The sequence below is a fragment of the Myxine glutinosa genome, chromosome 12 (genome assembly GCF_964187855.1).
Source record: "Myxine glutinosa chromosome 12, kmMyxGlut1.1, whole genome shotgun sequence".
In the NCBI taxonomy this organism is placed as follows: Eukaryota; Metazoa; Chordata; class Myxini; order Myxiniformes; family Myxinidae; genus Myxine; species Myxine glutinosa.
The window spans coordinates 27,055,614-27,073,113 of NC_136272.1; the positions used below are offsets into that span (position 1 = coordinate 27,055,614).

The 17,500-nt window shown below is 49.4% G+C and overlaps 1 protein-coding gene across 2 annotated transcripts in view; it reads left to right on the forward strand.

Moving 5' to 3' along the window:
• Positions 1-4,555: 4,555 nt before the first annotated feature.
• UBXN1 (UBX domain protein 1) overlaps positions 4,556-17,500 on the forward strand; it is a 75,513-nt gene continuing 62,568 nt past the window's right edge. The window contains exon 1 of one of the 2 annotated variants that reach the window (XM_078766627.1): positions 4,556-4,617. In XM_078766627.1, the coding sequence (XP_078622753.1) occupies positions 4,571-4,617 (47 nt within the window). In that variant the 5' untranslated portion in view covers positions 4,556-4,570. Of the gene's footprint in view, positions 4,618-5,890; positions 5,959-17,500 lie in introns of those variants that run through there. The other variant, XM_078766628.1, reaches the window with a different exon arrangement.

Here is a 17,500-nt window from a genome sequence, read left to right on the forward strand (position 1 = left end):
CCTTTTTGAGGCAATCTTTTTATGGCCGGATGCCCTTTCTGGCGCGCCAACCCTTAGTCGTCTCTTACGATGCGCAGGGATACGGTGTACCTATTCTAAACCGGGGTACAACACCGGGATCATTCATCCCAGCAAGCTGTACTCATAACCCGGTGTGTACCCCGGTTTAGAATAGGTACACCGTATCCCTGCGTGTCGTAAGAGGCGACTAAAAGGGTTGGCGTCAGGAAGGGCATCCGGCCATAAAAAACATTGCTTCAAAAAGAGAACCATGACAATTACGACTAAAGATGGTCGAAGAAGAAATGCGGGCAAGGGGGTTAACAAGGGGAGATGCAGAAAATAGGGCAAAATGGAGAGGATTGTCATGGGGACCGCAAGGCTAACCCTCGCTCTTGCAGGGAAAAATGGCCTTAAAATGCCTGCTGTTGTTGTTGTGTATATATATATATATATATATATATATATATATATATATATATATATATTATATATATTATATAATACTTTCTGTTACGGGGTCCTCCCCCTATCCCCTGGTCTCGGTAAACCTCCGAACCCCGAGAGGTTCCCCGGCAGAAAGATATGTTATCCTTGTTGAAATCAGTCAATAATGAAACCCTCAATGAAACAATCAATGAAACAATCAAATCAATAATGAAACCACACCAAGCGTTATGAACAAACAATAATATATTATAAATCACACCGGAATCACGACACAAATAATAATAGCAATTCACCCTACAATCACTATCTTAAGATGGTACCACCTTATCTAGTCCCTTTAACCCAAACTCACGGCACTCCCCCAATGTCTCTGTACCCCTCCAAGGCGAAGTCGATTCGCTCCCAGCGATCGTTGGATCAATGTCCGATCAAAATCAATTGAGGCGTGGACGATCGAAGCAACCCAGAGGTCACGTGGTCCAACACCCAGCAAAATAGCGGTGGAATGGAAAAACCTCCCAAAGACGTGCTCCGACGTACACGTTTGCGGTTCAATCAGCGAGTTCTCCTTATAATCCTCAAAAGCCACTTTCTTGCACAGCCGTCCCCGGCAACCCCACCGGGGAATAATGCCCGGCCAATGCGACAAAAACCTTTTTCACTGAAGGCAGGGCGCGTGGCGAAATGGCGGACGGCTTTCACTCGAGCCGGGGCTTCGAGGCAAGGATACTCCGGAACCTCAATGCAGATACCCGACTACGCAGGCTCCACAGCACTCCGGCGATATCACCTATCGCACGAACTTCCTTTCAAGGACTCAAAGTTCACTCGCACTGTCCGCTCGACCGCTCCGTACGGAGCTTCAACCAAGATCGTCTTTTTACTTCTCTCCACGCCTCTTCCTCTTCGCTCCCTTCGTCTTCTGGCTCGCGATCCGATTTCCGGCCACATTTTTACCAGGAGCGCTTTTTTAACCTTTTCACCACAATAACCATGTCCTTTAAACAATAATAACCGCCGTTTCCTTTCCAACCCCGATAAGAATAATACTACATCACCAGCAAGGTTATAAGTGGATGACAACCACACCCACGGAAGGGCCGAATCCCTAAAAAAAAAAAAAAAAAAAAAAAAAAAAAAAAAAAAAAAAAATATATATATATATATATATATATATATATATATATTGCGGTTTTGAGAGTGTACATATTGATCATTAAAGGTTAAAGGTTTGCCCCCATAGTTATTCCACAAGCAACACGTAGGCCACCTTACAACATTAGTTATGTCATAGTATGTGTGTCGGATAAGGTCATTTCCATTAGTGATACCTGCGTTGTGTAAAAGAAATAAGCTTGGGTCCCGTTCATTTTGCGGCCCACCCTCCAAATCGACCTCGTTGGGCAGCATCCATCCCGCGCCCTGATTCGGCTAATCCACCTCCTTTGCCAGCAGCGTTTGCTGCTGGCAAGGGTTTTCGCTCGAAACCAGCCAAATGCCACGAGGTAGGCCTGAAAAGGGGGAGGAGCGCGAGGTCGGGGTGTGGCCACGTCAAGCATCACGTCAAAGGCGGACACGGTGAGAGCCAACAACCAACCAGGCTCGGGTGACATGGCGTGAGGGGCGTGGTAAGGGCGTGGCTGGCAAGTTCCAGAGGGTTCGCTGGGCGGCGCTATATAAACGTGCGCACAAAGCCCTTGAAAGGACTGCCCTTATGAGAGAACTATATAACAGGACCTCGCTGGGGGAGATTGGCGTTGTAAAGGACTGTCCAGGATTGACGCAACAGCGCGCATGATCAAGGCCTCGTGAGGAAAGCGCATTGGAAGAGGACTGCAGCGGATACGCGCTTTGAAAGAGCACGTATGCTATTGAACTTGCATTAGGGAGCGCCTATTGAGCGGTATTGGGAGCGCATTTAGCGCCAGTGCATCTAATACGTACGCGGGGAGCCGCGAAGTAACCGCCAGCCAGCCTTGCCTTCCGCCCTGTAATTGTTCGCTCCGCGGTAAACGACCCCCGGGGAGCTTCTGCCGCTCTGACCATCTGCTTCACGGTACGAGTTGGGGACTGGAGAACGAGCTGCCCGGACGCCATTCCTGGACCATCGACCTGTTCATCTGCAACCCCGTGTGAGTGTGTCTGTGTGTGACGGGCCCGTTTGTCCAGGGATAAGTTAAGACTGTATAAGCTTCACTGTGTGTTCTTCTTCTCCTTCCTGTACAAATTATAAATAAACCAATCTGTTCTTCCTGTCTTTCCTGATTCGACCGTATCAGTCCTTTCCTCCATTGGGTAAGCGTGGCACGATTCGGAACCGCTCAAATCGGGTTTAGTTCTGTTCACAGCTCGGATCACGGCTCGCTATCGCTCGGCGTTTCCACTACAACCGTGATTCGGGCGGGGTTATTTCCTTGCTTACTGGGAGGCGTTGGTAATTAGGTATTAGGAATTCGGCCTACAACCCTACCCAGCACTGACAGGAAGGAACGTCATAGCCCCGGATCACATCGGCTAGTAAAAGACAAGGGGATTAATCCCCCCTTGGTAAGGGGAAAGGCCAACGTTGGGATCCGCAACATTATATATAGTGTGTGTGTGTGTGTGTGTGTGTGTGTGTGTGTGTGTGTGTGTGTGTGTGTGTGTGTGTGTGTGTGTGTGTGTGTGTGTGTGTGTGTGTGTGTGTGTGTGTGTGTGTGTGTGTGTGTGTGTGTGTGTGTGTGTGTGTGTGTGTGTGTGTGTGTGTGTGTGTGTGTGTGTGTGTGTGTGTGTGTGTGTGTGTGTGTGTGTTAGGGTTTCATATAGGTTTAAAATTAAAATGACATTTTTGTTGACTTTGCTCATGCCCTCATTCCTATTTATATGCAAAGGTTGTCTGCCAATTTTGAGAAAGATCATGTAATATTTAGAGGTTGCACAGTCTGCACACTTTTGAAATTTTATGCCAGTTCATTTAAGAAAAGAAGAAGATTTATTTGCAAAATAAAAATTAATAAGACATCGAAAGAATTGTAAAACATTGAACATAACACAATGAAATGAATATAAGCAGTGTGTGCAATGCAGTGTGTGTGCAAAGTGTGTGCAATGCAATGAATATAAGCAGTGCAGACTATAAGTGTGCAACCTCTAAATATTATTCAATTTGTCAAAAATTTGGCATACGGGTCACTTAGATGAATAGAACCAAGGGGACGAGAAAAGTGACACGAAAATAGCAACTTCGGAATTGAAACACCCTAATATATATATATATATATATATATATATATATGTATATGTATATATATATTGTTGCGGTTTTGAGTTTTGGTAACAGTCAGTATAATAAAGGTTAAATTTCCCCCTCATAGTTAGTCACACAAGCAACGTGTAGCCTCGCGATAGTGTATTTATCCCTTAGTATTTGTGAGCTTAGTCCTTTTCCTATGTTAGTTCTGCGTTGAGTAGAGTAAGGAGAATAGGTCCTACTTCTACTTCCATTGACTATCCCGCCTCCCTAGCCTCCCTAGCCTCATGCCTCTTTGTGCCGTCTTTGGTTCATTTTGGCGCGAATTAACACGAGGCAGGCCTAGGAGGGTTGGGGCGGGACCGAATGAGGGCGGCAGAGGAGCTGACGGTAAGCGCGAGCCGCCAATCAGGGCTCAGAGGGTGTGGCGGCAGGACTGTGTCACAGGGCATGGTTGGAAGGTTCGAGAGGGTTCGAGAGGGTTCGAGAAGGTTCGGGGCGTATCTATATAAGCGGTTGCGCAAAGCCCCCAGGAGGACTCGCAAGTGAAAGCGCGTGAGCAGTAGGACTCGAGAGAACTCACAAGCAGCTGGATTGAAGAGAGGTACGAGGCCTGGGTTGGCATTGAGTGGAGAAAGACACGCATGAACCAGGATACGCGCTAATATAAAGCAACGCTCGGTTGAGCTTGAAGCCGAGCCGCGTACAGTGCATTGAGTTACGCGCTGTGTAACCGCCAGCCGCGCTGAGAGACGCATATTTTCATTTCTACCTCATCGGCTGCCTTTTGTTCGGGAGACGTGCTACGAGGATCCTTCCACTGCCTGCTTGCCTTCTTCGCGGGACGTGCTGGGACCGTGGAGAGCCGGACGGGGCCGTTCCTGGACGACCATGTCGGCGCGTTTGGCCGGAACATCAATCTGCCTGCAATTCCCTGTGTGAGTGTGACGGGCCCGAGTCTGGGAGTTAAGGATAAGACTGATTCAGTGCTGCTCTGTGTCTCTGTATACCGATCATTGTACATACTAGGGCATGCCCGTACTATATCTATATCTAAAATTATATCCCCCCCCTCTATTTACATGAAATGGTTTGGTCCAAAGCGAACGGCTTGCGAGTGGTGACAATCCCCCCCCTCTATTTACATGCAATGGTTTGGTCCAAAGCGAACGGCTTCCGGAGTTTGGTAAAGAAATCGCCATCGCGTGCACAAACGCGCAGGAAAGCGAATGAATCGCAAATTCATAGTTTGCAAACGTGAAATAAATGAATACGCTCTCAAATGTGCCATCCGAGGCAGAGTGTGCCCGCCACGTTCGGCACACGCGATCGTTCGCTGCTCTCTGATTGGTTGAATCGTTTTTTGGACATAGCTCGGTAAGTAATTGTCCGATTAATATGAAACCTTGAAAAGGCACATCCTCGGGTCCCCAGCAATATACCTGGCAAGTTAAAAGTATATCGGACCCGTGGTTGTCGAGAAACAGCGGTCACAGACAAACGTACAGACGTACAGACAGACAGACAGAGATTACTGGAATTATAGATAGATGTGTGGGAATAATAATTAAACATGTGTTCTTCCTTTCCATTCGATCGTTCTCGTGATTTCCTCATTGGCTAAACGTGGTACGAATAGAACCGCTCAAATCGGGTTCCACTACACTAAAACTGCACGGACCACGTGGTACTCAATCCGCTCGGTGTACCCAAAACACACGTGGCTCGTGCGAGGCTTGCTTCCCCGCTTCCGTGGCGGCGCAGGGATTTAGGTACGAGCGAGACTTGGTCCCGAAACCCTACCTTGCGTTTGTCCGGAAGAGGCGTTTCAAGTCTCTCGGTTCCGCCAAGCCCAGCAAGAACAAGGGGCATAATCCCGCCTTGGTAAGGGTAAGAAGGGCGGCGGAGAACCGTAACAATATGTACAGTCACGTGAAAAAGTAAGTACACCCCATGTAAAGTTTTGACTTTTTCAACATATTTCAACATACAACTATTTGATCTTCATTTCAACAATATTGATAGATAAAGGTGATATAATATAACAAATATCATGAAACATTTACATTTTGTAGTCCATTGTACAATTTAAATAAACATAAATGCAAATTTCGCATGTGAAATTTCGCATTTATATATATATATATATATGTGTATATATATATTGTTGTGGATCTCACCGTCGGCCCTTTTTCCCCTTACCAAGGGGGGATTAATCCCCTTGTCTGCGACTGACCGACATGAGTCCTGAAGCTGCCCAGCTCCCTCCAGAGAGGCAGGTGAGCAACCTCGTTCGAGACCGCGGACAAGATGTTAATTTGCCGAGCGGATTAGCAGCCGCGGCTCGAACCATTAACAGAAACTAGACCCGATTCTTAGTCGTTGGCCAAATCGTGCCACAGGTACTCAATGGGAAAAAGACAAGGACGAACGGATGTGAAGGAAAGAAGGCAAGGTAGGAAGAACAGGGTTTATTATTAACTATTTACACACAACCAAAGCAGAAAAGAAATGAAATGCAATTTACAGGGAAATGGAAGGAGCAGAAGGACACAAAGCAATTTCTAGCTTATCCATACAGGCTTAACTTATACCCAGGACAATACAGACAGAACGAACTCACTCACACGAATATGGAATTGCAGATTGGATTGGCTGGAGGGAGAGGAAGGTGGGACCACAAGGCTGGAAGGTTTGGCAGGGCGCACAGCAAGCAGGTCCTCTCCGGGCTGGAAGCGAGCAAGGCGGCGGCGGCACACGTATCTCGTTCGTTGCACGCGGCAGGGCTGGTTCTTGCCTCGACACGCCTCTGGCTCTCTCGGTCATGTGCTCATCTGCCGCATCTCTCAAGGCGCGATCCTCGAACGCATATATTAAGCGGGGTCGTGACACGCCCTCGGCCGTTTGGGTCCCGCCCCCGTGCTCTGTTTGCAGCCTTATTTGGTAACGGAGCTGAACAGCTCCGCCCTTGTGGCGAGCCACGGTCACGCCTCTTCTCGACGACCCCACCCTTCTTGTCCAATACAGAGCACATGTTCAAAATGGCGGCGAACCAAGGCCAGTTGAGAGGGCGCGCACCCCACGCTTGTCGAGCTGCTTTGCAGAGATAGAGAGTTTGCTGGGGTATGGAGTTATTGAAGGGGAGCTATCCTTATTTGTTAATGCAACGTGGTGTCAATCTAGTGGATACAGAGCCTTAATTAAACATAGAATAGGAAATAATTAGCAAGATGATTCTAAGATTGGATGCGTGTTGCGATGGCCTAGGGTGTGATATTTAATAATTAATAAAAGGGGATTATATTACAAAGGGGGATATTTACAAGTGAAGGGGGGGGGGGTGGGGGTTCCCAAATCTGTAACAATATATATATATATATATATATTGTTACAGACGCGGTTTTAGATGTTAGTTTACCGAGCGGTTTGGTATTACCGCGTCCGCACAGTTACTCCCCGATTAGAACCCTATCCCGCCCGATTCCACTCGAACGTTGGCCGAATCGCGCTACGCTAAATCAATGAAGGAAAGGACACAACGGCTGGGATTAATGCAACGACACAAGGGGTACAGTTCTCAAGACCTCCGGAGGAGGCTATAATTGGTGATGCAGAAACGGGTAGATTACACGGTAAGAGGTAAAGCACAGAAAGATGGGCACTTAGACACAGTCTTATCTATCTCCGACAGACCACAGACAAATGGGACAAGACTGACTTACACAGGGATTGATGGCAAGGAAGGGCAGGCAGTCGATAGCTCAAGGTGCACCTTGGCTCAGGGGCAGAATCGACCCGGTCCGGTCCAGAGATGCGGGGAGGTATCGTCGCGCTGGAGGTGGCGTCCTTTTCTCTCTCCAAGCTGAGGCGCATCTGACGTCACCTCCCTCTTCCTGCGCATGTCCAGCGGGGAGTGACACGCCCTCGGCTCGTTAGCTCCGCCCCAGATGGAATCGGTCCGCCGCTTCCATTGGGTGCGGGGGTTACCGGGCTCCGCCCTTGACGAGGAGCTGACAGCGAGCCCCTGCGTGGTAACCCCGTCGGAGCACATGTTCAATGGCGGCTAACCAAGCCGGAGTGAGGACGCACACTCCCCGCGCCGCCGCCGCTGTTGTTGTTGTTGTTGTTGTTGTTGTTGTACCATGAGGAAGAGCTGCGGGGAGGTATTGGGAGGTCCTAAACTTTCTAACGGTGCCATACAATCACATTCTGGTGCAACGAAGAGTCAGAATTAATGGAAACGAGTCCTTAACTGACATAGACTAAGAATAACTAGCAAGATGTCCTATAGTTGTCTACGTGAGATGCGGTGAACCTGGGTGCGACATTTAATGGGGGAAATAGGGGAAGGTCGGTTCTACAGAGTGTTGTTTACAGAAAATGGGACGAGGGAATGGGGGATTGGGGATAGTTGGGAAGTATTGGGGAAATAGGGGAATATTTACAAGCGGATATGGATGGAGGCCAAATCCCATATCCGCAACAATATATTGTAACGGTTTTGAGAAGTGTAACGAATTTGAGAAGTGTAACGGTTTTTGAGAAGTGTAACAATTTTGGAGGAAGTGTAACGAATGTGAAAAGTATGGTTTTGTTATGTGTAACACCCTCGTAATGTAAATAATGGTCGCAGCCGTCCTCCTAGTTAATTCCATGAAACTTACACACAGGCCACGATATATCTTTTTAAATAGTTTATTTCCTTATTCTATGTAGGTTAAATATGTGTTTCCTACTAGATTGACTCTGCATTGTATCAAACGAAATAAGCGTAGGCCCTTTCAATTTCCCCAATCATCTCCGCTCTCCCAAAGTTCCTTTCAAAAGCGGTGCGAGTGGTGTTCAATCCCGCAAGCCGCCATTGCCCATGTGCTCATCTCGGAGAAGAGGGGGGGTAGGAGCCGCCAACTCACAGGCGTGGCACGTCGTCATGATCGAAGGAGGAATCGGACAGCCCTAACAGTCAACCAGCACCGCGGTTAGCGACCCGGTAGGCGTGCCATCGCAGCCGGCAGCTTGATTCCGCCCCGAGTGATAAAAGCGACTGTAAGGGACTGCTTCAGGAGATGAGCGAAGAGGTGACATACGAGACGAGCGGTGAGCGGTGAGCGGTGAGATGCGAGACGCTCCAAGCCAAAGAGGAGAGGTACTCGGAGAGGAAACCAGCTTTGGAGAGACGCGCTGAAAGGAGGGAGACGGCTCCACCAGAAGGAGAGGAGCAGGTGTGACCGAGCCAGCGCGTGACGTCGACAGCATCGGCAGCGGATACGCGACGGAGGGTTTTCCCGCCAAAAACGCGAGGAATTGAGAGCTGCTGCCTCCGACCCTGCCTCCCTCTCCAGCAATCCACCTCAAGCCATACCTGCCTGCAATATCCCCCGTGTAAGTGTGAACGTCGTCTGTCCTAATCGTTGTCCTGGGGTTAAGTAAATTGAATAGTATAAGCTAACGATGCACTGTGTGACTGCTTCTTCCATCCATTGCTGTAATAATTTTGGTCGCTCTTTCTTTTTGCTTGTGTGTGTATAATAAATCTGTTCTTCCTCCGTACTCTGTCTTCTTCTCTTTTCCTACTCTTTCGGTCGCATTAGAGGTTTCCCGATTGAATATCTGTGGTGCGATCTGGTCAACGTTGGTGGAGTCGGGCCAATTGGGGATCCTGTTAGGTCGCGGTTGGACCAGCCGCTCGGCCCATCATAACATCTAAACCGCGATCCGTAACAATATATATATATATATATATAAATATATATATATATATATATATATATATATATATATATATATATATATATATATGTATATATGTATATATTGTTACAGACGCGGTTGTGGATGTTGGTTTACCGAGCGGTTTGGTATGACTGCGTCTGCACAGTTTACCCGATTATACTCGAACGTTGGCCGAGTCGCGCTACGCTAAATCAATTGAGGAAAGGACACAACGGCTGGGTTAAAATGACACGACACCAGGGGTACAGTTCTCAAGACCTCCGGAGGAGGTTATAATATTTCGGAACGTTAGATTACAAGGACGAGAGAGACAGCATAGGAAGGTAGGCACTTAAATACGGTCTTATAGTAGCCCCGACAGACGACAGATAAACAGGACAAGACTGACTCACACCGGGATTGATGGCAAGGAAGGGCAGGTAGTCGAGGCTCAAGGTGCACCTTGGCTCAGGGGCAGAATCGACCCGGTCCGGTCCAGAGATGCGGGAGGTCTCTCAGCGCTCGGAGGTGGCGACTGGTTCTCTTTACTTCAAGCTCGGGGCGCATCTCTGACGTCACGTCCGGTAAGTGGCTGCGTATATCCGGCGGGGAGTGACACGCCCTCGGCTCGTTAGCTCCGCCCCAGATGGAATCGGCCCGCCGCTTCTTATTGGGTGCTGGGGGTTACCGGGCTCCGCCCTTGATGAGGGGCCGACAGTCAGCCCCTTCGTGGTAACCCCGCCGGAGCACATGGGCAATGGCGGCTAACCAAGCCGGTGTGAGGACGCACACTCCCCGCGCGCTGTTGTTGTAGTTGTTGTTGTTTCATGAGGAAGATGGGAGGAGGTATGGGGAGGTCCTAAACTCACTACTGGTGCCATACAATCACATTCTGGTGCAACGAAGAGTCAGAATTAATGGAAACGAGTCCTTAACTGACATAGACTAAGAATAACTAGCAAGATGTCCGAAAGTTGTCTACGTGAGATGCGGTGGACCTGGGCACGACATTTAATGGGGGAAAAAGGGGAAGGTCGGTTCTACAGAGTGTTGTTTACAGACAATGGGACTAGGGAATGGGGGATTGGGGATAGTTGGGGAGTATTGGGGAAATAGGGGAATATTTACAAGCGGATATGGAGGCCAAATCCCATATCCGCAACAATATATACATACAGACTTGGCATTTAATATGGAATATTTTTTTTTTTTCTTGACTTGGGTTTACTTTCTTAACTCAGTACACCAATCTGGTGAGTTCCTTTTACACTTTGGTGATTTATTTGTTAAAAGAACCATGTCACTGATTGTCTGTCGCAGCAAGAAGTCAACAACAGGATTATATCACAGGTGGCGTGGCAAAATGTACGGACAGGTGCATTTGATGATTGGCTTCACAGTCGGGTATACAAGGGTTGTTGCCTTCTGTATTAGTGGAAAACAACTGCTGCACGTCTCCAAAAGTTATTGCCGCTTCCTCTGGAGATGGTCCGTCAACTCGACAATGCTGTTTGTCATGGAGTGGTGGCTTTACGAAATTCTGGCATGAAACAGCGTGCTATTGCTCGGCAGTATGGCATCACTCAAGGTCAGGTGTCAAAGATACCGAAACGAAATGCTCAGAGGGGTGTCCCTACTCCAATACCGAGGCCAGGACGTCCCCGCAGAACCACAAGGAGAGATGATCGCCAGCTGCACCGGTTAGTCCGCAATGGCCGTACCAAGTCAGCTAATCGGCTTAAGGCTGAGTGGCAGCAACTGACAAATGTGCCTGTATCCAGAAGGCTAGTCAACCAACGACTGGTTCAAGCAGGCTATCGTGTCAGGCGACCCCTGAGAAAGCCACGCCTGACCAGACAACACCGCCAGCGCCGATTGCAGTGGGTCAGAGAGCACCGTCAATGGTAGCCAGGTCACTGGAATCACGTGATCTTCAGTGAAGAGTCTAGATTTCTGGTCTATCGTCAAGATGGCCGCGTCCGAGTGCGCAGACAAGTGCATGAAGCCTACAACAAAGATTGTATAGTGCCAAGAGTCCAAGCTGGAGGTGGTGGGGTGACCGTTTTGGCTGCTTTTCATGCAGGGGGCAAAACTGACCTGGTTGTTCTGAATGGAAACCTGAACCAGTTCAACTACAGGGCCATCTGGAAGAAACATTGCTTCCATTTGCTCGTGCAGCCTTTCGAGGAAACTTTGTCTTCCAAGATGACGATGCACGGCCTCATCGTGCTCGCATGATCCAACACTTTCTTGCTGACCGTGGTGTAGAGCATATGGAGTGGCCTGCCATGTCCCCATATATGAATCCGATAGAGAACTTGTGGGCAGAATTAACGCGTCAAATCGACCACTTGGACCAGCAGCCGACCTCTGTTCATGAATTGCAGCAGGCTATTGTCGCTGCATGACAAGCGATTCCTGTCCAAACCTTGGCAAATCTCGTGAACAGCATGCCTCAACGTGTGCGTGCTCTCCTGAATGCTCGTGGGGGTTACACGAAGTACTGAACTGTAATTTTACGGTCCGTAATCCCAGGCGTAATTTAACTTTTGTTTTTGTTAAAAAAATTTTTGGCTAATGTGCAAAATAAAGAGATACTTCTGGAAAACGTACAGAAGTTTAACACAGTACTGTCCGTGAATCGAGTTCGATATCAGTTTACATCACTTTCAAGGATCAATTTATTTGTTTCGAAATGTCAAATGTGGTTTTTGTTTCTTTTAAAGGTCACATTAACAAAATCTAGAATAATTTCAACATAATTCCAATGAACTTTTGGTTCTAAGACATCTTGAAAAGTAAGTTCACCCCCAGAAAAAAAAAATGCCATATTAAATGCCAAGTCTGTATGTATGTATATATATGTATATATATATATATATATATATATATATATATATATATATATATATATATTGTTACAGACGTGGCTTGGATGTTATTCACCGAGCGGTTTTGGGATGACCACGTCTGCACAAGATTATACTCGATATTATACCCGAACGTTGACTAGTCGCGCGATGCTAGGTCAATGAAGGAACAGACACACGGCTGGGATTAAAATGACGACACCAGGGATACGGTTCTCAAGACCTCCGGAGGAGATTATATTCGTGCGGAAGGTCAGATTACAGGGACGAGAGGTACAGCACAGAAAGGTGGGCACTTAGACACAACCTTATATTAACCCCAACAGACGACAGGCAAACGGGACAAGGCTGACTCACACGGGGATTGATAGCAGGAAAGCGGGTATCGATGGCTCCAGGTGCACCTGGGCTCAGGGCAGAATCGACCCGGTTCGGTCCGGTCCAAAGATGCGGGGAGGTATCGTCGCGCTGGGGGTGGCGGTGGCTTCCTCTGCTCTCCGTAGTTCAGGCGCATCTCACGTCACGTCCGCTACGTGGCCGCGTATATCCGGCGGGGAGTGACACGCCCTCAGCTCGTCAGCTCCGCCTCGTGGAATCGGCACGTTGCTTCTCATTGGGTGCGTGCGGGGGGGGTTACCGGCTCCGCCCCTGACGAGGAGCTGACAAGGAGCCCCTTCGTGGTAACCCCGTGGAGCGCATGGTCTGGAGCGCATCGTCTGGAGCGCATTGTCGATGGCGGCGAACCGAGCCGGTGGGAGGACGCACACTCCCCCCCGCGCAGCGCCCCTCTGTTGTTGTAGACGGGGAAGAAGATGGGAGGAGGTACGGGAAAGGTCCTAAACTCACTACTGGTGCCATATAATCACATTCTGGTGCAACGAAGAGTCATAATTAATGGAAACGAGGCCTTAACTGACATAGACTAAGAATAACTAGCAAGATGTCCGAAAGTTGTCTACGTGTGGTGCGGTGGACCTGGGCACGACATTTAATGGGGGAAAAAGGGGAAGGTCGGCTCTACTGATTGTTGTTTACAGACAATGGGACTAGGGAATGGGGGATTGGGGATAGTTGGGGAGTATTGGGGAAATAGGGGAATATTTACAAGCGGATATGGAGGCCAAATTCCATATTCGCAACATTGCACCCTTCTCTACCCTCGGGGCGTCCCGACCCGATAAATTTTTACCTACTTTAGTGTGGCACGCAATGTAGTTCCCTCTACTATTAACTCTACCCTGAGTGCGACAGTTTTACAGATATTCACAAATGAGTAAATATGTCCCCCTGCGACGTTGCACCCTTCTCCTCTCAGAAACACACCCACAGGATAACCGAATCCGGAAAGAATTCTCAAACTAAACATACAGCCGGTAGGGAGCATTATTTACACAAGACTACGCTGATATTTACACTACGATCCAGGACCTGTTTTTGGAGGAACACATGCAGATGTTATGCATAGAGAGAGCACGCTTGCCAGCATCGATACACCAACCCACGAGTGCTCTGTGGCCGACGGCCTTTAATAACGTGCAGAGCACCCCTTCCAAGCATCAAGCACCACCCCATCACACAGTGAGCACCATCCGGTGCACCAATAAAGTGTTTATAAATCATTGTGTGGTGTCGCAGCCGGCCGATGTTCTGCCGCTGGTCTTGCCTTCGTGTGGTGCACTTGGCCTTCTTACTTCTTTTCAAAAATAAAGAAAGGCGCCAACCGCGTCCATTTCTGTATTTTGGCCTTCAGTGGTGTCAACTATAAGTGGTTCACCTGTTTGGCATAGGTTCCACGTTGACCCATAGGTCCTTCCACGGGTGGTGCTTGGCCGCAAAAGAACTGCGGTCCATTGTGGGTGGCCACAAACATTGCGGTCCGTATGGTGTATCGATCCAAGCAGCAAGCAGCGAAAGTGCAGGCCCACAACTGCGTAGCCAGCACCGCTCTCTCCTCTCTCTCTACCCCAAAGCCAGATCCTCGGAGGTGGGAGACAAAAGAAGAAGACAAGTGAGTAAGGTGGTAAGGGCGCAAAAGTGCACGCAATATAAGATGATGCACACTGGGGGCACATGGGAACCAGGTGAGACAGGTACGTTCCTATCGTACGCCCCCCCCCACCAGGTAACCTACATGGCCCCTCCCTTACCCCTTACTGTATCCACAAAACTCAACACTACCCATAAACATCTATTTTACAAATCAACAAACATCCCTACTGTCTTCCCCGTTCCTCCCATAAACCAAATTCGTCTTCTCTCCCTCCTAACCAATCAAATTTGCCATTTTCAACTCTCATCAAAATTTGCCATTTTCAACTCAACATCAAAATTTGCCATTACCAATTCATCATCAGTCCCTCCTAGGGAGGGAGAGATGGAATCACCCCAATGTCTCATCCACGTCGTGATGCGTCTCACCAATCCACACAGCAATTCTCATTTCCTGCAACAAAACAAAGAAAACACAGGTGTGGAGTCATCATCATCACCACAGGTAAGTGGCTGCGTATGGTGCGACAGGTTCATCAATCCTAACTATTTCCTAAGTGACTTTAACAACTTTACACTACCCGGGGTCTTTCTCTGGCCAAACCATTGGCCCTCTTACACTATGGGTTCTAAAAACCAATTCCCATTGGCCAAACTGTGGTGCTCTTCAATTTGGGGTCTCACTCCCCCGATTCATCTCCCGGTGCCCTCGTACAATTTCTGGGCTGCGACGTGTACCTCTCCCAGTGGGTCTACCCACCTGCACACCTCCACCACTGCAGTTGCCTCCGAGCTTACCTGCTCCTTACCCTAACCTAACTACCAGGGGAAGGCCCTCTGGCACTCTCCCCACTCGGTGCCCTCTCTGGCACTGGGCTACCCGGGTCCATCCTCCGGATCCTCGGGCCCCATCCACAACTCTACTGGCTCCCAGAGCCCACCTGCGGCCTCACCTGGCCGACATCCTCACAGTGGTGGAGTGCCCAACCAACTACACACACTAACAGGCTACACGCCCCGCCATTTCCACAACACTAATGCACCCATTCACAACACCATTCTGCAACCGCACCACAAATGCCAATATCCAACCACAACTTACCTATACCCTCTACCTAACACTTACACTACCCGCCCCGGGTATTCGTGAAAGGGGTCCACTCTTCCCCCATCCACACCTTCGCACCATGCACACCACTCCGTACCACTTACTCCAACTCTCTCCACACACCTGTACTTGCACACCTGTGCTCTCACACTTGGTGCCACCTGCACCCTTCTCTCCCCAAGCGCATTCGCGCTGATCCACACACTCACTACTCATACACTGCTCCACACACCTGTCCAATTGCACACCTGTGCAATCACACCTGTTCCATCCTCACACACACGGCATCATCTCAGCTAACTACTCCCTTCTGAAACTTGCGCTTCCCAGTCGTCCCTTTAAACTATTGCGCTCCCACGTCATTATCATCCACACTAATCTACCTGCGTCCCCACTACAGGTATCAGTCACTAACTAACCTTAACGTTACCTAAGGTCATCTTCTCTAGATCCCTACACACAATATCCTAACCCACCCGGGCTAGTTTTCACTGCCATACACCCCATAATCTAGTGCTCCTTTGCCCCCACCATGGGAAGGGTGGCAGGGATGCCATCCCACCACATCGGGGGTCTTTCACTACCAATTTTGCACATCAAAATTCAACAAATTAAAAATTTGCCAATCACTGCCCATCATCTGCCAATCACTACTGCCAATCCCTTGCCAATCATCAAATTTTGTTTTTCTCCAATTTTGGGTCCAAAACACTAACCTCATCACCCAGTCGACTCACTAATACCTCTCGGTGCGCCAATTCCTGTCCAAAGCCCGGCTTCGTAAAGCCAAACAATGAATGCTGGTTGTTTTGTGCCAGCGGCTGGATACATCCCGCATTCGGTGCAGGGAAGGAGGTTTACCCGGGCCGAGATCCCACGCACCACCTCGGCGTGGAGCCATCCCATGGCTCGATCTCGGCCTGCCGGAATGCCTCACCAAAAAGTGGTCGCCATGACGACCCTTTCTATCGGGCTGCCCGCTCCGCCTAGTGGAGCACGGACGCGGCCGTTCAAAGCGAGGCCCAGCACGCACCGAGGGCCCGACTCGGCTATAAGTCGTTCTAAACTCTACCCCGTCTAACGTCGATGCTTCGCCTGGACGCTTACACCCCGCAGCCCGTTCCTTGCTCACACATCCAGCCGTGCCCATGCTCCTCGTACCTTTCCTTACACACCCAGGTACACCCATTCCACTCACAGCCTTGGTCACACACCTGACCACCGAACACTTTGGCACACATTCGTTGCTCGCACACCTCACCAATACACCGCTTCGCGCCCCCTCCTCGGTCACCTCCTCTGTGACAATCACAGGTGTGCCCTCATTCGCACACCCAACCACGTGCCTCACCACCAACTCCAGCGTGCATTCCCACTCACGCTCTACCATTCCAGGTGTGCATCCTTCCATCCCAGGTGTACATCCTCGCTCACCTGTCACAACCAACTCACTCTCCTTGTCACTCTCACTACTCTCACCTCCATTCTTGACAGCGCACTCACCCTTACTCTTGACAGCGCACTCTTTCCTCGTGCACCTGTCCGTCACACACCTTTCTCGCGCGCACTCCTGCGCACACTCTCCCGTCACACCCTCTGTAACACTTACCACACCGCGCTTCCATGTGCTCCCTCGCACACACGCTACGACCGACTCACTCTCGCCAGCACCCTCACTCCTTGGCACGCACTTTTTCCTCACACACCCCAGAGTCGGACTTTCTTGCACACCTCCTCTTTCGCACACCAGACCTGTCGCACACTTCACCCACGGCCTCTCACGAACACCCGGGTCCATCTCGACCCCCAAGCTTCTTAAATCCCCTGGCGCATCATACGCACGACCATATTGGTCACCACTTACACCGGGTCCTCTTCCTCTTCGCTTCTCCTCCATCACCTGCGAATCCCTCATCCGGTTAATGAGCACATCATCACGATCCAAACACAGACTTTGGACCAATTCTTTTATCTCCTCTTTTATCTCTTTCTTATCCCCTCTCCGTCGCTTCTTAATTTCGCTCATCCCTTCTTCCACTTCTTCTAATTTGTGCTTCACCTCTTTTATTCCCCGGTACGTCTCCTCAAGCTCGTCCTCCAAGGCTACCTTGACCGTTTCCATGTGCGTCCTCACCTGCCGGT